The 24211-nt window shown below is 44.4% G+C and overlaps 1 protein-coding gene across 1 annotated transcript in view; it reads left to right on the forward strand.

The window, feature by feature from the left end:
• Positions 1–5699, forward strand: part of LOC116363060 (uncharacterized) — a 6310-nt gene extending 611 nt beyond the window's left edge. Inside the window, exons 2-5 of the mRNA XM_031816985.1 lie at positions 783–4390; positions 4635–4888; positions 5229–5316; positions 5459–5699. Coding sequence (XP_031672845.1) covers positions 783–4390; positions 4635–4888; positions 5229–5316; positions 5459–5634 — 4126 coding nt within the window. The 3' untranslated portion in view covers positions 5635–5699. The remainder of the gene's footprint in view (positions 1–782; positions 4391–4634; positions 4889–5228; positions 5317–5458) is intronic.
• Positions 5700–24211: the final 18512 nt, after the last annotated feature.

The raw sequence follows: 24211 nt of genomic DNA on the forward strand, positions 1-24211 counted from the left end.
CCTCTCATAGGTACTTATCCCTATCCCCTCCTCTCACAGGTACTTACCACTATCCCCTCCTCTCACAGGTACCTACCCCTTTCCCCTCCTCTCATAGGTACTTACCCCTATCCCCTCCTCTCATAGGTACTTACCACTATCCCCTCCTCTCATAGGTACTTACCACTATCCCCTCCTCTCATAGGTGCTTACCCCTATCCCCTCCTCTCATAGGTACCTACCCCTATCCCCTCCTCTCATAGGAACCTACCCCTATCCCCTCCTCTCATAGGTGCTTACCCCTATCCCCTCCTCTCATAGGTGCTTACCCCTATCCCCTCCTCTCATAGGTGCTTACCCCTATCCCCTCCTCTCATAGGTGCTTACCCCTATCCCCTCCTCTCATAGGTACCTACCCCTATCCCCTCCTCTCACAGGTACTTACCCCTATCCCCTCCTCTCATAGGTGCTTACCCCTATCCCCTCCTCTCACAGGTACTTACCCCCTATCCCCTCCTCTCATAGGTACTTACCCCTATCCCCTCCTCTCATAGGTACTTACCCCTATCCCCTCCTCTCACAGGTACTTACCCCTATCCCCTCCTCTCATAGGTACTTACCCCTTTCCCCTCCTCTTCTTGTAGGTTTTTCTAAAAACATTATTCCCATGTCCCTTGTTATAAGTACAAATATCCATTCCAGATCCACCTAGAGAGAAATACTACTTAGGTACTTCCAAATTCTTGGATCATATTTTGTATTTTGTTATCATGTACTATTAATTTCTGTTGTGCATTCTGCAGTTCCATGACCTCTTTGCTGAGTGTTGACGAAGAGCGATATGTCTCCTCACCTGAGGGTGGTGATAGAGAGATGAGACACAGACCCCACTCGGCACCACTGAGTTCTGTGTTTGGAATCTCTGAGGATTCTGTCTTCAACATGGTCCAGAGAGGCCAGTCGCAGAGTGAGATCGTACTGTCGTCCAGTTGGAGTAGACGGGAGAAATACAGACCTGTCAAAATACCAACGGACACCAGGTTTATGATGGGTATTGTAGAGTTGGTAATGAACCTTCTCAATTCCAGATTGGCTGAGCTAATGCGAAGTTTCAGTCAGGGAACTCTAGGTCCGCTGTCTGGTAGTATCTCAGCAAGTCAGCAGTTTGCCCAAGAAATGCTAAGCATGGTGTCTGCTAAGATGTATTCCCATGCCATAGAGCATATTGCGCACGGCCACAAGTCTCCCCTTGAGTTAGAGAGGGAGCTTGAGGCCATATTGGGTCCTCTGGCTGGACAGGTTATAGTCATCATCATAGATAGCATCTTTAAGGCTAAAGCCAACGGAAGAAACGAGGGACGAGCGACCAGCCCCTTGACCTATTTTCTCACTGCCATCTCAGCAGAAATACAAAGCCTAGTTGTTCAGAGATCGGCTAGCAGACCGTCCACCAGACTGTCCAACAACGACCCACTGCTGAACGTTTCCAAGTCAAAGGTCTTAAGATCAGTTCTGCTCAAAATGGCAGAACTCTTTGGCCAAGGTCCAAGTGAAACCTGTCTAGTTCCACTAGTCCAGAGTCAGTCCAACAACTCTGTTTGCGACTGGACTCTGAATGCAGGCACCGTTCATCCAAGTCAATTTCTGTCCCACAACAGAATGACAGAAGTGTCATCCGATGTTGTGGATCTTGTACTTGAGGTTTTTGGGATAACAGGATTTTTGGATAGCAGGAGCCCGTCAAGGCCACAGAGTGCCTGCTCCTACAACTCAGCTAATGGAGCAATAGATATGAGAGCTCTTGCTGGGGACTTGGTCAGACAGGTGTCTGTCAAACTCAGACCCTTTGTCTCTGAGAGTCAACTCTCCACCATGTCCATGACAGATCTGTCATCATCTATTTCTGACTCCACCTTGAAGCAGTTGTGTTGTAGCTCTGCTGTTGCTGCAGCAACTGTCTGTCAAGCAATCAAAATGGAGCTCGAGAACCAGAGACCTACAAACCTGTCAGCCAGAGACCTACTATCGTCTCTGGTAGAGAGCATTGAGGACATGGATATTTCTGACATCCTCCAGGGCCCGTCGGCCATTTTGGAGGAGGCTGCTATGATTAAGCACCCAGAGATGTCCACCTCGACAATATACAGGTCTCTGCTTCTCGACTCATCTCTCGCCTCCTCTAACATGGTCACTGAGAGCATTATCTTCAACAGCCCACGCCCATCAGAGGAGAATGTGAATATTCAGAATGTGCTCCCTGTTGATAAAGTTGACATCCTCCATGGTCAACCAGTGGAGGGGTATATCGTCAAAGCTGAGCAATGCATCACTCAGGTCATTCAGGATGCAGCTGTGACATATACTGGCATGCTGGATAAAACCGACACTTGTGGGAAACTGTCGGAAGTTCTGTCTATCTGCGTTTCCGCGGAGAATATTGAGGATGCATCCTCTGATCTATTTGGTGGAATTATTTCCGACCTGCATGAGGTATCTGAGGTCAATAAGACCTCCATGCGTACGAAATCAGGTCGCAAAATGTTCTGGATGGAAGTGAGTTCAGGTTCCCAGAAGATTTATACCAAAACCCTGGACAAACTGAGGAAGCTTTTCACCTCTCACCTTCTCACTGAGGGAAAAAATACTCCTGTGCAAATTGAGTTCTATGACACTGGACTACTTGTAACTGAGACCACTGTGGAGGTATCTCCTGTACAGAAGACAGACAGTAATACCTCTTCAATGTCCTCAGCCCACCAGCTCACCCTCGACACCTGCACTAAAGGGGTCATCAAACAGGTGATCTCGGTGCTGAGGGTGGAGACTTCAAAGGAAGTCAAATGCGAGAGCATGTCAAATGCATCCTTCGACTTCAACCAGAAGTTGGACTCTATAATTTCGAAATTGGAGAGCCTCACCATTTCGAGTGAGTCATCCAAGATTGCCACGCTCACGCGATCTCGTAGTGTAGCCAGCAGAACCTCTAACATTTCCATCCAGAGCTTTCACAGTGCTGAGTTCCGAGCTACGGCCAAACAGATTGTGCGTGAGGCCATTCTCAGAGCTGCTAGCGAAGCCAACTGTTCTTTGCCACAGAGCATGCCTAGCAGCACCTTCTCACACCATGTGGTTTCTACAACTGAAGACATAGTGAATATGATCATGCAAGACCTTGAAAGTCTATCCCAGTACACAGTGGAGGACGCAGACTCCTTCCCACTAGGAGAGAAAAAGCTGCAGTCCCAGCTCAATCCCAGAGTTGTCTTTGACACCTTATTGGATGCTGCTCAAACCATGTACCACAGAGTAAAGGACAGACTGAACGTCTTTTTGTCTTTTCCACCCGTGTCAGTCACCACAGCCAAAGATGTGCTGGACTCCACCCCTGTGGAGACACTCAGATGCTCAAAGTCCCCTGACACTGCTCTTGTTAAGGACAGGAGCCGCCCTCCGTCTGTGAGAAGTGAGAAGCCATTTTCAAAAGTCAGTTTGACTAAAAGGTCTAAAGCCCTTGTGTCTTCGAGTGGCTCCTCCACAGACCACCATGTAATTGACACATGCAGTGAGGATGTCACTCTGAGTATGTCAGTTGTGAGCGACACCAGTTTGAAGAGAGCCTCTCCTCTCCATGGTAGTGGATTGAGTGCAAGTTGTGAACCTCTTGTGGCTCTACAAGACGGAACAGTGGCAGTCAGCCAAGAAGGCTTTAGCAAAACTGCAAAGAAGACGCTCAGCTTGATCCTAAATGTGATCAAGTGCAGATTGGCCAACTCTGAGAGTTCATCTGTTGGGCAGAATGCAAGTGAGGAGTGTCTGATAGCCACTAACATGTTAGACTCTCTACTGGAGAGCCTTGACCTGTTGCCTGACATGAGTGCTGCCAATGAGATCACAAGGACAGAATGCCATACCTCTAACGCAATGGACAAGACAGGTTCACAGTCAGCGCTTGTGAGTCAACAAGAAATAAACATATCTGACACCAGTATCATAGTGAAAACTATAATGGACACATTGAAGACAGACGACCCAGAGATGACTACAGCAGAAGAAAATCTGGATAGGCTCCTGTCAATTGAAGCCCTTCAAGATGCGTCTGGCAACCTGATCGCAAAGGTCCATGGTCTCATTCAGGAGATAACCATAAGCCGCCAGCTTCAATCCACGACTGGCCACAGAAGCCTCTCTCAACCAGCGCTGCCAAAGCCAGCACTGAGGAAGCTGTCAAAGGACGATGCGTCAGAGCTCATTTACAGCTTTGCCCAGACTTCTGTTAGCAGACTCCTGGGACAGTGTTTGGGTAGGCCTATGCCACCCACCGCTGACAGGGTTTTGGATCAGGTCATCAAGTTGATGACAGACATGGTGATGGACAGCCTGACTGATCTGTCCAAGTCTGCAATGGAGGATGGTAAGTGAAAGTACCTCTTCATCTGCATAGGACTTCATTGTAACATGATGCTCACTACATTGCGTTTTATGATGTGAACTTTGCTGTTTGCGTCCAAAATGGCACCTTCTTCCATATTTAGTGCACTACTTTTGACCAGAGCCAGACCCTATGGGCCCTGTTCAAAAGTTGTGCACTATAAAGGGAAGAGAATGCCTTTTGGGACACAGTGACTGATTTCCATTGTTGCGTCCTCTTCTCCCAGTTATTGTACCCAGGTCGGTCACACCAGCTTGCTCTTCTTACTTAGACACCAGCCATGCCGCAAGTGACATCACTCATGGTGTTGTGGCTGACCTTAATGCTACTGAGGAATTCCCTGCCAGGGGCCTTAGCCCAGCTGATGTAAAGGCTGACGGCATGGCCCACCTTCCCTCTGCCAGGGGGGAAGAGACTAAGGAGAACAGGAAGTGGCATTTCCTACCCAAAATTATCAAGATTCCAAAGATCAGGATTAAGGTAGAGGGCTCAGTGTCTTTAGATTACCTCTGTAAGGCAGGGCTGAAATGTACCCTACAGATTCACTAAACCCCTATTGTCTCTGCATTAGAACAATGCTGTTGTCATTGTCTTTAGGAGGTTGAGTGAGGCCGCTGTAATACAATCCTAATATACATGGGATAGAGTCAATGGCTGTGTCCCAAATTGCATCCTATTCCCTATATAGTGCACTACTTTTGACCAGAGCTCTATATGCCCTTGTCAAAAGTAGTGCCTTACGTAGCCAATAGGGTGCCTTTTGGGATGCATGCCATATATTTTACACAGGCTCAGTTGTCCTGATGTGTTTTGTCAACAGCTATTCAAGACAAAAGGGGAACCGAAGAGCCACCCTGAACAGGATTCTCTGCCTACCAAACGTCTCAGAGAGACTCGTATTTCACAGGGTAAGTGATAAGCATTGATTATGTCATATTGATGTATCACCCTATGGCCAGCTTGTTAAAACGGTGACTACAGATACAGGCGGACAGACAGGCAGACAGATACACACATTCATTTTCTGATTATGAAATATTCTTATCACAGATGCTGAGTGTGAGGTTCTATCCACTTCCCCACCCAAGGAGGCCCTGACAACCACACTGGCCCCTGCTCCCCAGGAGTCCCAGTCCCGTAAACGCCCTCTCATAGTCAGGGTGTTACGAGCTATCTCCAGAGCCGTCTCCAAACCATTCAGAAAAGCTTTTGGGAAGAAGAATTAGCCAAATGCCGGATTTTATTACTATTTTAATCAGAGCCTTTATTTAATAAAACATTACTGCATTGATTTCTGTCTATAGTCGTCTTACTGTTTGTGCAAGATAATGGTACTTCAAACCACATCGTCAAACATATTTATAGTGAAGCACTTCATATTTTTTATTTTATTTAACCTTCATTTAACTAGGCAAGTCAGTTAAGAACAAATTATTATTTACAATGACGGCCTACCCCGGCCAAACCTGGATGTATAAGATGAACAGAGAACACTTTGTAACACTTTCTATGAAGCCCATATCTATAATGCATACACTCAAGTTTACTCATCATTGGGAAAGGTAGGCCAAACGGCCTTTACTTATCATTGGGAAAGGTAGGATGTGTTTTGGACACATCCTTTCTGTGCTCTAGCAATTTAAGAACAGATGCCTCCTTCCATCAGCCGTAGGCACCTTGTTCAGTATCTGTCACTTTACAGTACTATAGTTCATGATCTGGTTCTACTTAGTTTATGACATTCCTCCTCGTTCTTATAGGCTGGAGCAGACTTGGTTTGTCTCAAAATAAGACCGGTTTAAAATAGTTTTAGCCAGTTAAAGCAGGGTTTACCAAACTTTTTTTTCAAGGTGAAGGGGGAGGTTCGGACAGCTAAAGGACGTCCATTTTTTTGCACTGACCACAGACGTGGTCAAGTGTAAATATGACTTCTTACATGAGCCTGACAGTGCATCTCACGAAAGACAACGCCATCTCAGGCTAACATAGTTTGGAAAGCAATTGGCTATTGCTTCAAAGAGAAGACAATGAAAAGACTAATCTGTCTTTTAGTTATCAAAATTCTGAACTTAATTGAGCGAACAGTATTTTTGGCATCTGGCTATATCCCCGGTGAGTGTGCATACTCACTTTCTTTATCCCTGGGTCAGTGCCACTTGAAAGTCATATTGAAAAAGATTCTGCTAATCTCTATAGTCATATGAATATCCAAGATGGCGTAGCAGTAAGTCGTCCTGTCGTGTCGTGTCCCTGTATATTTTGTTTATATATTTTTTTTTTTTTTTTTTGTTTTTTTACATATTTTTCGTTTTTTACATAGCTATCCCTTTAAAAACATTTTGCTAAACCTAAGCTTCCAAATACGCTGGATCTTCACAACTAGCTATCTAGCTAAACTGCAACCCTGGATGATTACCCCTGGCTAGCGTTTCCACCCACTTAGCTTGAAGCTAGCCCGGCCTGCGCTACCACCGTAGCATACTCCTGAGCTACAATACCCGGGCCCACGACCGGTCTATCGATGTCACCGCATGAAGAGGAATAAACAGACTCACCCCATCGCGACGTCCCCCAAAGGCTAACTCTCTAGCCCTCGCTATCTCCCTGCTTGCTAATTCGGCCTGCTAACTGCTAGCTTGTCCAGCTCCGGTCCGCTAACTGCTACCTTGTCTAGCCCGGGCCTACAAACTGTTAGCTTGTTAGCACAGGCCTGCTAACCGCCTGAATCGCCGCGTCCCAAACGCCCACCGGACCCATATTTACTTTCTATCTCTTTTGACTTTTAATTTGTTTATACCTTCCGGAAACCTGCCTCACCCAATGTGATACGGAATCGCTATTATTTTTTATTTATTTTTAGAACACACTCAAGAACCTCCAGAAGCTAACCAGCTAACTAGCTACAAGCTATTTAGTCATTGTTCGTTTTTTTAACCTGGATAACACTCGCCAGTCCAGCTTCCCTTCCCCATCCACCGCTGCCCCCTGGACACTGATCTCTTGGCTACATAGCTGATGCACGCTGGACTGTCCATAAATCACGGTACTCCATTCTGCTTGTTTGTTTTATCTGTTGGCCCCGTTGCCTAGTCTACGCCATTTTACCTGCTGTTGTTGTGCTAGCTGATTAGCTGTTGTCTCACCTACTGTTTTAGCTAGCTTTCCCAATTCAACACCTGTGATTACTGTATGCCTCGCTGTATGTCTCTCTCAAATGTCAATATGCCTTGTATACTGTTGTTCAGGTTAGTTATCATTGTTTTAGTTCACAATGGAGCCCCTAGTTCCACTCTTCATACCCCTGATAACTCCTTTGTCCCACCTCCCACACATGCGGTGACCTCACCCATTACTACCAGCATGTCCAGAGATACAACCTCTCTCATCATCACCCAGTGCCTGGGCTTACCTCCGCTGTACCCGCACCCCACCATACCCCTGTCTGCGCATTATGCCCTGAATATATTCTACCATGCCCAGAAACCTGCTCCTCTTATTCTCTGTCCCCAACGCTCTAGGCGACCAGTTTTGATAGCCTTTAGCCGCACCCTCATACTACTCCTTCTCTGTTCCGCGGGTGATGTGGAGGTAAACCCAGGCCCTGCATGTCCCCAGGCACCCTCATTTGTTGACTTCTGTGTTCGAAAAAGCCTTGGTTTCATGCATGTCAACATCAGAAGCCTCCTCCCTAAGTTTGTCTTACTCACTGCTTTAGCACACTCTGCTAACCCTGATGTCCTTGCTGTGTCTGAATCCTGGCTCAGGAAGGCCACCAAAAATTCAGAGATTTCCATACCCAACTATAACATCTTCCGTCAAGATAGAACTGCCAAAGGGGGAGGAGTTGCAGTTTACTGCAGAGATAGCCTGCAAAGTAATGTCATACTTTCCAGGTCCATACCCAAACAGTTCGAACTACTAATTTTGAAAATTACTCTCTCCAGAAATAAGTCTCTCACGGTTGCCGCCTGCTACCGACCCCCCTCAGCTCCCAGCTGTGCCCTGGACACCATTTGTGAATTGATCGCCCCCCATCTAGCTTCAGAGTTTGTTCTGTTAGGTGACCTAAACTGGGATATGCTTAACACCCCGCCAGTCCTACAATCTAAGCTAGATGCCCTCAATCTCACACAAATCATCAAGGAACCCACCAGGTACAACCCTAACTCTGTAAACAAGGGCACCCTCATAGACGTCATCCTGACCAACTGGCCCTCCAAATACACCTCCGCTGTCTTCAACCAGGATCTCAGCGATCACTGCCTCATTGCCTGTATCCGCTACGGAGCCGCAGTCAAACGACCACCCCTCATCACTGTCAAACGCTCCCTAAAACACTTCTGTGAGCAGGCCTTTCTAATCGACCTGGCCCGGGTATCCTGGAAGGACATTGACCTCATCCCGTCAGTTGAGGATGCCTGGTCATTCTTTAAAAGTAACTTCCTCACCATTTTAGATAAGCATGCTCCGTTCAAAAAATGCAGAACTAAGAACAGATACAGCCCTTGGTTCACCCCAGACCTGACTGCCCTCGACCAGCACAAAAACATCCTGTGGCGGACTGCAATAGCATCGAATAGTCCCCGTGATATGCAACTGTTCAGGGAAGTCCGGAACCAATACACGCAGTCAGTCAGGAAAGCTAAGGCCAGCTTCTTCAGGCAGAAGTTTGCATCCTGTAGCTCCAACTCCAAAAAGTTCTGGGACACTGTGAAGTCCATGGAGAACAAGAGCACCTCCTCCCAGCTGCCCACTGCACTGAGGCTAGGTAACACGGTCACCACTGATAAATCCATGATTATCGAAAACTTCAATAAGCATTTCTCAACGGCTGGCCATGCCTTCCGCCTGGCTACTTCAACCTCGGCCAACAGCTCCGCCCCCCCCGCAGCTCCTCGCCCAAGCCTCTCCAGGTTCTCCTTTACCCAAATCCAGATAGCAGATGTTCTGAAAGAGCTGCAAAACCTGGACCCGTACAAATCAGCTGGGCTTGACAATCTGGACCCTCTATTTCTGAAACTATCTGCCACCATTGTCGCAACCCCTATTACCAGCCTGTTCAACCTCTCTTTCATCTCGTCTGAGATCCCCAAGGATTGGAAAGCTGCCGCAGTCATCCCCCTCTTCAAAGGGGGAGACACCCTGGACCCAAACTGTTACAGACCTATATCCATCCTGCCCTGCCTATCTAAGGTCTTCGAAAGCCAAGTCAACAAACAGGTCACTGACCATCTCGAATCCCACCGTACCTTCTCCGCTGTGCAATCTGGTTTCCGAGCCGGTCATGGGTGCACCTCAGCCACACTCAAGGTACTAAACGACATCATAACCGCCATCGATAAAAGACAGTACTGTGCAGCCGTCTTCATCGACCTCGCCAAGGCTTTCGACTCTGTCAATCACCATATTCTTATCGGCAGACTCAGTAGCCTCGGTTTTTCGGATGACTGCCTTGCCTGGTTCACCAATTACTTTGCAGACAGAGTTCAGTGTGTCAAATCGGAGGGCATGCTGTCCGGTCCTCTGGCAGTCTCTATGGGGGTGCCACAGGGTTCAATTCTCGGGCCGACTCTTTTCTCTGTGTATATCAATGATGTTGCTCTTGCTGCGGGCGATTCCCTGATCCACCTCTACGCAGACGACACCATTCTATATACTTTCGGCCCGTCTTTGGACACTGTGCTATCTAACCTCCAAACAAGCTTCAATGCCATACAACACTCCTTCCGTGGCCTCCAACTGCTCTTAAACGCTAGTAAAACCAAATGCATGCTTTTCAACCGGTCGCTGCCTGCACCTGCATGCCCGACTAGCATCACCACCCTGGATGGTTCCGACCTAGAATATGTGGACGTCTATAAGTACCTAGGTGTCTGGCTAGACTGCAAACTCTCCTTCCAGACTCATATCAAACATCTCCAATCGAAAATCAAATCAAGAGTCGGCTTTCTATTCCGCAACAAAGCCTCCTTCACTCAAGCCGCCAAGCTTACCCTAGTAAAACTGACTATCCTACCGATCCTCGACTTCGGCGATGTCATCTACAAAATGGCTTCCAACACTCTACTCAGCAAACTGGATGCAGTCTATCACAGTGCCATCCGTTTTGTCACTAAAGCACCTTATACTACCCACCACTGCGACTTGTATGCTCTAGTCGGCTGGCCCTCGCTACATATTCGTCGCCAGACCCACTGGCTCCAGGTCATCTACAAGTCTATGCTAGGTAAAGCTCCGCCTTATCTCAGCTCACTGGTCACGATGGCAACACCCATCCGTAGCACGCGCTCCAGCAGGTGTATCTCACTGATCATCCCTAAAGCCAACACCTCATTTGGCCGCCTTTCGTTCCAGTACTCTGCTGCCTGTGACTGGAACGAATTGCAAAAATCGCTGAAGTTGGAGACTTTTATCTCCCTCACCAACTTCAAACATCAGCTATCTGAGCAGCTAACCGATCGCTGCAGCTGTACATAGTCTATTGGTAAATAGCCCACCCTTTTCACCTACCTCATCCCCGTACTGTTTTTATTTATTTACTTTTCTGCTCTTCTGCACACCAATATCTCTACCTGTACATGACCATCTGATCTTTTATCACTCCAGTGTTAATCTGCAAAATTGTAATTATTTGCCTACCTCCTCATGCCTTTTGCACACATTGTATATAGACCCCCCCTTCGTTTTCTACTGTGTTATTGACTTGTTAATTGTTTACTCCATGTGTAACTCTTTGTTGTATGCTCACACTGCTATGCTTTATCTTGGCCAGGTCGCAGTTGCAAATGAGAACTTGTTCTCAACTAGCCTACCTGGTTAAATAAAGGTGAAATAAAAAAATAAAAAAATAAAAAAAAATATATATAAAGTGTAGTAGAATTGCATGGTCTATTGGTAAATAGCCCACCCTTTTTCACCTACCTCATCCCCATACTGTTTTTATTTATTTACTTTTCTGCTCTTTTGCACACCAATATCTCTACTTGTACATGACCATCTGATCATTCATCACTCCAGTGTTAATCTGCAAAATTGTAATTATTTGCCTACCTCCTCATGCCTTTTGCACACATTGTATATAGGTTTCTACTGTGTTATTGACTTGTTAATTGTTTACTCCATGTGTAACTCTTTGTTGTCTGCTCACACTGCTATGCTTTATCTTGGCCAGGTCGCAGTTTCAAATGAGAACTTGTTCTCAACTAGCCTACCTGGTTAAATAAAGGTGAAATAAATAAAAAAAATGATAAAAAATATTTTTAAAAGGCCAATTTGTTTTCCTGTAAATAGAAACATATCTGATATAGCCTAGCCTAGGCTTACTCCACCACGCGCTGCATTGAACAGACGTTTTTTTGCGAACAGTGATTGAGTTATATTATTATTATTATTATCTCCAAGGTGGCATAGCAGTTCAGACGTCTTTTGTCCTCGTCTTGTCGTGTCCTGTATATATATATATATTTACAACTTTTTCACATACATTTTATTTTTATTTTCCATCAACTCATCTTCAAAACACTCTCCTGCAACCCGCCTCACCAATGTATATTTATAAAAAAGTATTATTTACCTCAGATCTGTAATCCTCCAAGAAGCTAGCCAGAAACTCCAAGAAGCTAGCCTGAAACTAGCCAGAAGCTAATCCAGAAGCTAGTTCAGAAGCTAGTTTGGCTCCTTTACTGGTAAGTCGTTGGTGTTCAGCTAACCACGGTTTGTGGTCATCGGCTATCCTTTGGCTCGAGAGTCTATCGCCAGTTCTGTACGGCGCAGCGCGGCTCGGAGCGGAGCATACCGGACCAATTTTTCTCTCCATGTCCCTGGATTTCGACTGCTCTCTGGACATTCATGCCCGGATCTCACAGCTAGCTAGCTGCTATCCGTGTGACTATCGGCCTTCGTCGATTCCGGAGCAAACATCAATTGTTCCGGAGCTAGCAAGCTCCGTCAATCACTCCTGAGTTCCATCAATCGCACCTGGGCTGCAGTCGCCTATCCGGACCCGTTTTGCTGCCTTCTCGGAGCCCCACCGGGCCTTCACAACTGGACTGCCGACGTTATCTACCCGAAGGGGTTATTTGGCTGGCTCCTCCGTCGCGACGTTACCTGAACGCCCATCTGCGGCCTGCTAACCGTTAGCTGTCTTACCGGCTGCTATCTGAATAGACAATCGGACAATTTTTTTTAAATTTTTATTTTATTTTATTATTATTATTATGTTTTCTTCTTGGGCCTCTATAACTATATCTATTGTTTTTATTTTTGTTGTTGTTGTGTGATTTGGATTGATCCCCTCTACCACACGGAACCCCACTAATCTACTGACGGAGCGCAGGAGGTGGCTAACAACAGACCTCCATCCTATGCTAGCTTGCTACCGATGCCCTGGCTAGCTGTCTAAATCACCAACCAACCTCTCCACTCACCGGACCCTTTTGATCACTCGACTAAGCATGCCTCTCCTTAATGTCAATATGTCTTGTCCATTTCTGTTCTGGTTAGTGTTTATTGGCTTATTTCACTGTAGAGCCTCTAGTCCTGCTCACTATACCTTATCCAACCTATTAGTTCCACCACCCACACATGCAATGACATCTCCTGGTTTCAACGATGTTTCTAGAGACAATATCTCTCTCTTCATCACTCAATACCTAGGTTTACCTCCACTGTATTCACATCCTACCATACATTTGTCTGTACATTATACCTTGATGCTATTTTATCGCCCCCAGAAACCTCCTTTTACTCTATGTTCCAGACGTTCTAGACGACCAATTCTCATAGCTTTTAGCCGTACCCTTATTCTACTCCTCCTATGTTCCTCTGGCGATGTAGAGGTGAATCCAGGCCCTGCAGTGCCTAGCTCCACTCCTATTCCCCAGGCGCTCTCTTTTGACGACTTCTGTAACCGTAATAGCCTTGGTTTCATGCATGTTAACATTAGAAGCCTCCTCCCTAAGTTTGTTCTATTCACTGCTTTAGCACACTCTGCCAACCCGGATGTTCTAGCTGTGTCTGAATCCTGGCTTAGGAAGACCACCAAAAACTCAGACATTTTAATTCCAAACTACAACATTTTCAGACAAGATAGAACTGCCAAAGGGGGCGGTGTTGCAATCTACTGCAAAGATAGCCTGCAGAGTTCTGTCCTACTATCCAGGTCTGTACCCAAACAATTCGAACTTCTACTTTTAAAAATCCACCTCTCTTACAACAAGTCTCTCACCGTTGCCGCCTGCTATAGACCACCCTCTGCCCCCAGCTGTGCTCTGGACACCATATGTGAACTGATTGCCCCCCATCTATCTACAGAGTTCGTGCTGCTAGGCGACCTAAACTGGAACATGCTTAACACCCCAGCCATCCTACAATCTAAACTTGATGCCCTCAATCTCACACAAATAATCAATGAACCTACCAGGTACCTCCCCAAAACCTTAAACACGGGCACCCTCATAGATATCATCCTAACCAACTTCCCCTCTAAATACACCTCTGCTGTCTTCAACCAAGATCTCAGCGATCACTGCCTCATTGCCTGCATCCGTAATGGGTCAGCGGTCAAACGACCTCCACTCATCACTGTAAAACGCTCCCTGAAACACTTCTGCGAGCAGGCCTTTCTAATCGACCTGGCCGGGGTATCCTGGAAGGATATTGATCTCATCCCGTCAGTAGAGGATGCCTGGATATTTTTTAAAAATGCCTTCCTAACCATCTTAAATAAACATGCCCCATTTAAGAAATTTAGAACCAGGAACAGATATAGCCCTTGGTTCTCCCCAGACCTGACTGCCCTTAACCAACACAAAAACATCCTATGGCGTTCTGCATTAGCATCGAACAGCCCCCGTGATATGCAGCTGTTCAGGGAAGCTAGAAATCATTATACACAGGCAGTTAGAAAAGCCAAGGCTAGCTTTTTCAAGCAGAAATTTGCTTCCTGCAACACTAACTCAAAAAAGTTCTGGGACACTGTAAAGTCCATGGAGAATAAGAACACCTCCTCCCAGCTGCCCACTGCACTGAAGATAGGAAACACTGTCACCACTGATAAATCCACCATAATTGAGAATTTCAATAAGCATTTTTCTACGGCTGGCCATGCTTTCCACCTGGCTACTCCTACCCCGGACAACAGCACTGCACCCCCAACAGCAACTCGCCCAAGCCTTCCCCATTTCTCCTTCTCCCAAATCCATTCAGCTGATGTTCTGAAAGAGCTGCAAAATCTGGACCCCTACAAATCAGCCGGGCTAGACAATCTGGACCCTTTCTTCCTAAAATTATCTGCCGAAATTGTTGCCACCCCTATTACTAGCCTGTTCAACCTCTCTTTCGTGTCGTCTGAGATTCCCAAAGATTGGAAAGCAGCTGCGGTCATCCCCCTCTTCAAAGGGGGGGACACTCTTGACCCAAACTGCTACAGACCTATATCTATCCTACCGTGCCTTTCTAAGGTCTTCGAAAGCCAAGTCAACAAACAGATTACCGACCATTTCGAATCTCACCATACCTTCTCTGCTATGCAATCCGGTTTCAGAGCTGGTCATGGGTGCACCTCAGCCACGCTCAAGGTCCTAAACGATATCTTAACCGCCATCGATAAGAAACATTACTGTGCAGCCGTATTCATTGATCTGGCCAAGGCTTTCGACTCTGTCAATCACCATATCCTCATCGGCAGACTCGACAGCCTTGGTTTCTCAAATGATTGCCTCGCCTGGTTCACCAACTACTTCTCTGATAGAGTTCAGTGTGTCAAATCGGAGGGTCTGCTGTCCGGACCTCTGGCAGTCTCTATGGGGGTGCCACAGGGTTCAATTCTTGGACCGACTCTCTTCTCTGTATACATCAATGAGGTCGCTCTTGCTGCTGGTGAGTCCCTGATCCACCTCTACGCAGACGACACCATTCTGTATACTTCCGGCCCTTCTTTGGACACTGTGTTAACAACCCTCCAGGCAAGCTTCAATGCCATACAACTCTCCTTCCGTGGCCTCCAATTGCTCTTAAATACAAGTAAAACTAAATGCATGCTCTTCAACCGATCGCTACCTGCACCTACCCGCCTGTCCAACATCACTACTCTGGACGGCTCTGACTTAGAATACGTGGACAACTACAAATACTTAGGTGTCTGGTTAGACTGTAAACTCTCCTTCCAGACCCATATCAAACATCTCCAATCCAAAGTTAAATCTAGAATTGGCTTCCTATTTCGCAACAAAGCATCCTTCACTCATGCTGCCAAACATACCCTTGTAAAACTGATCATCCTACCAATCCTCGACTTTGGCGATGTCAAAGTTAAATCTAGAATTGGCTTCCTATTTCGCAACAAAGCATCCTTCACTCATGCTGCCAAACATACCCTTGTAAAACTGACCATCCTACCAATCCTCGAGTTTGGTCAGTTTTACAAGGGTATGTTTGGCAGCATGAGTGAAGGATGCTTTGTTGCGAAATAGGAAGCCAATTCTAGATTTAACTTTGGATTGGAGATGTTTGATATGGGTCTGGAAGGAGAGTTTACAGTCTAACCAGACACCTAAGTATTTGTAGTTGTCCACGTATTCTAAGTCAGAGCCGTAGCACACGCTCCAGCAGGTATATCTCTCTAGTCACCCCCAAAACCAATTCTTTCTTTGGCCGCCTCTCCTTCCAGTTCTCTGCTGCCAATGACTGGAACGAACTACAAAAATCTCTGAAACTGGAAACACTTATCTCCCTCACTAGCTTTAAGCACCAACTGTCAGAGCAGCTCACAGATTACTGCACCTGTACATAGCCCACCTATAATTTAGCCCAAACAACTACCTCTTTCCCAACTGTATTTAATTTTAATTTATTTATTTATTTTGCTCCTTTGCACCCCATTATTTTTTATTTCTACTTTGCACATTCTTCCATTGCAAAACTACCATTCCAGTATTTTACTTGCTATATTGTATTTACTTTGCCATCATGGCCTTTTTTGCCTTTACCTCCCTTCTCACCTCACATTGTATATAGACTTGTTTATACTGCATTATTGACTGTATGTTTGTTTTTACTCCATGTGTAACTCTGTGTCGTTTTATCTGTCGAACTGCTTTGCTTTATCTTGGCCAGGTCGCAATTGTAAATGAGAACTTGTTCTCAACTTGCCTACCTGGTTAAATAAAGGTAAAATAAAAAAAATAAAAAAAATTAGTCTAAATGATGACTATCCAATTTACTAATCACATTAGCAATAGATAGCTATCTTACATAAGTCTGTAAATGTGATGATGCATAGAATGCTTTATATGTTATTTATGGTGAAAATTAGCTTCCCCTTAACTTGAGACTCGCGCGCCTATGAGCAAGACAGTTAGGCCTAAACACTGTTTTCCTTTGCTAATGTTTCGTCCGTCCGTCGGCTGTCAGTTATGTCGATGACTGTGTACATACAGTGGGGCAAAAAAGTATTTAGTCAGCCACCAATTGTGCAAGTTCTCCCACTTAAAAAGATGAGTAGCCTGTTATTTTCATCATAGGTACACTTCAACTATGACAGACAAAATGAGAAGAAAAAAATCCAGAAAATCACATTGTAGGATTTTTCATGAATTTATTTGCAAATTGTGGTGGAAAATAAGTATTTGGTCAATAACAAAAGTTTATCTCAATACTTTGTTATATACCCTTTGTTGGCAAAAGTCTTCACAAGGTTTTCACACACTGTTGCTGGTATTTTGGCCCATTCCTCCATGCAGATCTCCTCTAGAGCAGTGATGTTTTGGGGCTGTTGCTGGGCAACACGGACTTTCAACTCCCTCCAAAGATTTTCTATGGGGTTGAGATCTGGAGACTGGCTAGGCCACTCCGGGACCTTGAAATGCTTCTTACGAAGCCACTCCTTCGTTGCCCGGGCGGTGTGTTTGGGATCATTGTCATGCTGAAATACCCAGCCACGTTTCATCTTCAATGCCCTTGCTGATGGAAGGAGGTTTTCACTCAAAATCTCACGATACATGGCCCCATTCATTCTTTCCTTTACAGTCGTCCTGGTCCCTTTGCAGAAAAACAGCCCCAAAGCATGATGTTTCCACCCCTATGCTTCACAGTAGGTATGGTGTTCTTTGGATGCAACTCAGCATTCTTTGTCCTCCAAACACGACGAGTTGTGTTTTTTAGTTATATTTTGGTTTCATCTGACCATATGACATTCTCCCAATCTTCTTCTGGATCATCCAAATTCTCTCAAGCAAACTTCAGATGGGCCTGGACATGTACTGGCTTAAGCAGGGGGACACGTCTGGCACTGCAGGATTTGAGTCCCTGGCGGCGTAGTGTGTTACTGATGGTAGGCTTTGTTACTTTGGTCCCAGTGTGGTTCTGGGATTTTTGCTCACCGTTCTTGTGATAATTTTGACCCCACGGGGTGAGATCTTGCGTGGAGCCCCAGATCGAGGGAGATTATCAGTGGTCTTGTATATCTTCCATTTCCTAATAATTGCTCCCACAGTTGATTTCTTCAAACCAAGCTGCTTACCTATTGCAGATTCAGTCTTCCCAGCCTGGTGCAGGTCTACAATTTTGTTTCTGGTGTCCTTTGACAGCTCTTTGGTCTTGGCCATAGTGGTGTTTGGGGTGTGACTGTTGAGGTTGTGGACAGGTGTCTTTTATACTGATAACAAGTTCAAACCTGGTGCCATTAATACAGGTAACGAGTGGAGGACAGAGGAGCCTCTTAAAGAAGAAGTTACAGGTCTGTGAGAGCCAGAAATCTTGCTTGTTTGTAGGTGACCAAATACTTATTTTCCACCACAATTTGCAAATAAATTAATTATAAATCCTACAATGTCATTTTCTGGATTTTTTTTCCTCATTTTGTCTGTCACAGTTGAAGTGTACCTATGGTGAAAATTACAGGCCTCTCATCTTTTTAAGTGGGAGAACTTGTACAATTGGTGGCTGACTAAATACTTTTTTGCCCCACTGTACGGCACGCCAATCACCGACACCGGAAGTCCCATGACCGTCACAGCCCTAGTTGTATGCTTGAGTTTGTTCAAGAGAGGCTTTGTACAGAAACCCATCCTAAAACCCCAAACAGCAAGCAATGCAGGTGTAGAAGCACGGTGGCTAGGAAAAACTCCCTAGGAATGCCGAAACCTAGGAAGAAACCTAGAGAGGAACCAGGCTATGAGGGTGGCCAGTCCTCTTCCGGCTGTGCCGGGTGGAGATTATAACAGAACATGGGCAAGATGTTCAAATGTTCATAGATGACCAGCAGGGTCAGATAATATTAATCACAGTGGTTGTAGAGGGTGAAACAGGTCAGCACCTCAGGAGTAAATGTCAGTTGGCTTTTCATAGCCAATCATTCAGAGTATCTCTACTTCTCCTACTGTCTCTAGAGAGTTGAAAACAGCAGGTCTGGGACAAGGTATCACGTCCGGTGAACAGGTCGGGGTTCCATAGCCGCAGGCAGAACAGTTGAAACTGGAGCAGCAGCACGACCAGGTGGACTGGGGACAGCAAGGAGTCATCAGGCCAGGTAGTCCTGAGGCATGATCCTAGGGCTCAGATCCTGAGAGAGAGAGAGAGAGAGCGCATACTTAAATTCACACAGGACACCGGATAAGACAGGAGAAATACACCACATATAACAGACTGACCCTAGCCCCCGACATAAACTATTGCAGCATAAATACTGACAGGAGGGGTCCTGGCCAGACTACACTCAATCATAGGACCTACTGCAGAGATGAGTCTTCAATAAATACTTAAAGGTCCATTCTATGCGGTCAAAAGCTTTTTCCGCATCTAATGAAGCCGCCACTACAGATTCTTGGTCATTCTCTACATAATGCATAATATTAAATAATCTTCTGATATTATCAGGAGATGAGTGGTTTCTTACAAAGCCTGTTTGGTCCATATCAACCAAGTCCGGAAGAACCTAATCCAGTCTAAGAGCTATGAGTTTCGCAAGAATCTTATATGAAGTGTTCAATAGAGATATTGGTCTATACGACCCACAAAGCAGAGGATCTTTCCCGGGTTTTAACAAAACTGTGATCAGTGCCTTTTCAAGTGTGTCTGGGAGTTTTTCTGTCTCTATGGCATAATTACACATACTGCAAAGAGGCTCAATTAGTTTGGGTGAAAAGGATCAATAGAATTCGATATGGAATCCGTCTAATCCTGGTGATTTTCCCCCAGCAGTGTTGAAAATGGATTCCCTAATCTTTTTCTCCAAGTACTCTCTATCCTCATCAGTTAAAGTTTGTACATTGAGTTTGTTCACAAACTCATGCATTGTGGCAGGGACATCCCCTTCAGACTTGTACAATGTTTCATAAAACTCCCTGAAGACTAGATTTAATTTCCTCAGGACTGTGAACAACTGTGTTATTGGGTATCTTAATAGAGCTAATAACTCTACTAGAATCCTCTCGTCTTATCTGCCAAGCAAGCAACTGGAGCTTTATCTCCATGTTCGTAGTAGTTTTGTTTTGTTCTCCTAAGAGCATTTTCCCCTTTATGGGTCGTCAGGGTGTTATATTCCAATGAGTCCAATGAGTCAAATGTTTGTAGAGTTGAGTCGTAAAATGTTACACTATGTTCATTTTCCAGATCTCTGATTTCATTCTCCAACAAATTTACTTGAGCCGTATACATCTTACGAGCACCTGAACTAAAAGATATGATATGCAAGGAGAGCTTCCCATAAAATTAGGGGGGAGGCAGAGTTGTTATTGGTGCTAGAAATATATGTCTATATGAGTGTTCAGAAATGTTACAAATGTGGGATTATTTAGTAAGTATGTTCCAAACCTCCATCTTCTTGAGGGTGGCTGTGCTCTACTGACTGGCACTGAAGCCAGCAGGGCAGAATGATCTGATATACATCTTGGTAAGTACTTACACCCAGTAGTTAAGCTTCCATTGGCTGCAGGAATAAGAAATAAATCAATTCTAGAGTAACTGTCATGGACAGGGGAGTAAAATGAGTATTCTTTAACCTTTTGGTTGTGAAATCTCCATAAGTCCCAAAGTGTTTCATTTCTGCTTTTAACATTTTAGCTGCCTGTGTGAGGCTGATACTATTAGAGGAAGATCTATCACTGGAAGGGTCCAGTACCAAGTTAAAATCCACTGCCATTAAAATCTCTGATGATGGGCACGTTAACTTCAAAAAGATGTCTTGGTAAAATGTAGGATCATCATGGTTAGGCTCATACACATTCACGATGGTAATGGGCTCATTGTTAATGAAACCTTGAATGATCACAAACCTACCCCCTTTGTCTTTAATCTGAGATTGTATCTGAAAGGGACAATGCTTATTAATGAGTATGGCCACCCATTTTGCCAGAGAGGTGAAAGATGAATAGTACACCTGACCCACCCACTCTCTCTTCAGTTTATCATGCTCAGAGTCAGTCAGATGTGTCTCCTGAAGAAGAGCTATATCAAACTTATGCTGCTTTAGATCATTCAGAATGCGTTTGCGCTTGACTGGGCATTTAGTACCCCTAATGTTAAGTGACTGGGCATTTAGTACCCCTAATGTTAAGTGACTGGGCATTTAGTACCCCTAATGTTAAGTGACTGGGCATTTAATACCCCTAATGTTAAGTGACTGGGCATTTAGTACCCCTAATGTTAAGTGACTGGACATTTAGTACCCCGAATGTTAAGTGACTGGGCATTTAGTACCCCTAATGTTAAGTGACTGGGCATTTAGTACCCCTAATGTTAAGTGACTGGGCATTTAATACCCCTAATGTTAAGTGACTGGGCATTTAGTACCCCTAATGTTAAGTGACTGGACATTTAGTACCCCGAATGTTAAGTGACTGGGCATTTAGTACCCCTAATGTTAAGTGACTGGGCATTTAGTACCCCTAATGTTAAGTGACTGGGCATTTAATTCCCCTAAGGTTAGGTGACTGGGCATTTAGTACCCCTAATGTTAAGTGACTGGGCATTTAATACCCCTAATGTTAAGTGACTGGGCATTTAATACCCCTAATGTTAAGTGACTGGGCATTTAGTACCCCTGATGTTAAGTGACTGGGCATTTAATACCCCTAATGTTAAGTGACTGGGCATTTAGTACCCCTAATGTTAAGTGACTGGGCATTTAATACCCCTAATGTTAAGTGACTGGGCATTTAGTAATGTTAGTAATGTTAAGTGTCATAAATGTATAGTTATTAGGTGCCAACATCTTTAAAGAAAATAAGAAATAGTGAAAAGGAAAGAAACAAAATAGCTTTGAGTAAATACCACATGTACAAAATGAAATGATGAAAGTATAAAGTAGTAAACATCTCGTGAGCCAAAGCCCTGACCCTACCACAAACCCACCCAACCCCCTCCCCAACTGAGGGAGTTAAAGAACCCATATCCTTAGACGCTAGTCTTTAAGCTAGATGTACTTGCTACGCATAGCATCACTCAAATTAGGTTCATTCTAAATCAAATGTATATGGAATTAGAAGTACATTGACTGTTCCTTGTAGCATGAAAATATTGTTAGTCAAGTAACAAAATACAATTTGATTAAAACAATATTGACTGGACTAATTAGCCCCACTTGAGCATGTCTCAATTTTTAAAACTTTTTTTAGATAAAATAAACTTTGGTGCATTCATCGTCACCAACCGAGCCTACCCCCACGCACACCCAAATGTCAACCAATCGGCATTCCCCAAAGCGCCCTGAAACCTGTGCCGCTCGGCGACAAAAGCGATGACCACAAACGCACCCCAGCAGGTCAGGATTAAAGACATCAAACTATGATGTATAAATGAAGACCTTTACCAGACGATAACTATCATCTCTCAAATATAAAATAGGGACAAGTAGTTAAACAATCACCAACCATCCTGATTTCACCCTCCCCCAAAATATTATATATATATACACACACACAGCTTTACACTTGTGTATGTGTATACATATCAGCTAGCTGGCAATTCTGCGGCCAGCCAATGAGTAGCTTATCCCTGTCTCTGTATCAATAATGCCAGCATACATCTCTAACAATAAACAGGCCAGCAAACGTAATAATAGCTCAAATTCCCTGAAGTAATATAAACAACATAGTTAGGCTGGAAACCCAGTCAAAAGCCACATAACTATTTAACCAAACCCGACTGGACCTTTCTGCGTAAAATAAAAGTATACAGCAAAAATGTAACTACCTGGCATAGTGAGGATGTATAGGAGCTATAGCTAGTTTACACCCTTGTAAACTTAGCGAGCTGGTTAAATTGCTCAGCCATATTAGCTATGATCCAACTTCACCTCGCCAGTCATTATCATGCTAGCCAGCCAGCCAGTCGATCATATGAGTAATTTCGGTGTTTCCTTATGTGCTAACAGTTCACTATCCACTGTATCCAAGTTCAAAAGACAGTTCCCTGGGGTGTAGTAGACATGAACAAGTTAGGAAGTTCTTTCCTCATGTATGTTTCAGCCATCTTCACAGAGTCAAATGTGTGCTCAAATCAAATCAAATCAAATTTTATTTGTCACATACACATGGTTAGCAGATGTTAATGCGAATGTAGCGAAATGCTTGTGCTTCTAGTTCCGACAATGCAGTAATAACCAACAAGTAATCTAACTAACAATTCCAAAACTACTGTCTTATACACAGTGTAAGGGGATAAAGAATATGTACATAAGGATATATGAATGAGTGATGGTACAGAGCAGCATAGGCAAGATACAATAGATGATATCGAGTACAGTATATACATATGAGATGAGTATGTAAACAAAGTGGCATAGTTAAAGTGGCTAGTGATACATGTATTACATAAGGATGCAGTCGATGATATAGAGTACAGTATATATGTATGCATATGAGATGAATAATGTAGGGTAAGTAACATTATATAAGGTAGCATTGTTTAAAGTGGCTAGTGATATATTTACATCATCTCCCATCAATTCCCATTATTAAAGTGGCTGGAGTTGAGTCAGTGTCATTGTCAGTGTGTTGGCAGCAGCCACTCAATGTTATTTCGGTGTTTCCTTATGTGCTAACAGTTCACTATCCACTGTATCCAAGTTCAAAAGACAGTTCCCTGGGGTGTAGTAGACATGAACAAGTTAGGAAGTTCTTTCCTCATGTATGTTTCAGCCATCTTCACAGAGTCAAATGTGTGCTCAAATCAAATCAAATCAAATTTTATTTGTCACATACACATGGTTAGCAGATGTTAATGCGAATGTAGCGAAATGCTTGTGCTTCTAGTTCCGACAATGCAGTAATAACCAACAAGTAATCTAACTAACAATTCCAAAACTACTGTCTTATACACAGTGTAAGGGGATAAAGAATATGTACATAAGGATATATGAATGAGTGATGGTACAGAGCAGCATAGGCAAGATACAATAGATGATATCGAGTACAGTATATACATATGAGATGAGTATGTAAACAAAGTGGCATAGTTAAAGTGGCTAGTGATACATGTATTACATAAGGATGCAGTCGATGATATAGAGTACAGTATATATGTATGCATATGAGATGAATAATGTAGGGTAAGTAACATTATATAAGGTAGCATTGTTTAAAGTGGCTAGTGATATATTTACATCATCTCCCATCAATTCCCATTATTAAAGTGGCTGGAGTTGAGTCAGTGTCATTGTCAGTGTGTTGGCAGCAGCCACTCAATGTTAGTGGTGGCTGTTTAACAGTCTGATGGCCTTGAGATAGAAGCTGTTTTTCAGTCTCTCGGTCCCAGCTTTGATGCACCTGTACTGACCTCGCCTTCTGGATGATAGCGGGGTGAACA

Source organism: Oncorhynchus kisutch, unplaced genomic scaffold (genome assembly GCF_002021735.2).
Source record: "Oncorhynchus kisutch isolate 150728-3 unplaced genomic scaffold, Okis_V2 scaffold908, whole genome shotgun sequence".
Lineage (NCBI taxonomy): Eukaryota > Metazoa > Chordata > Actinopteri > Salmoniformes > Salmonidae > Oncorhynchus > Oncorhynchus kisutch.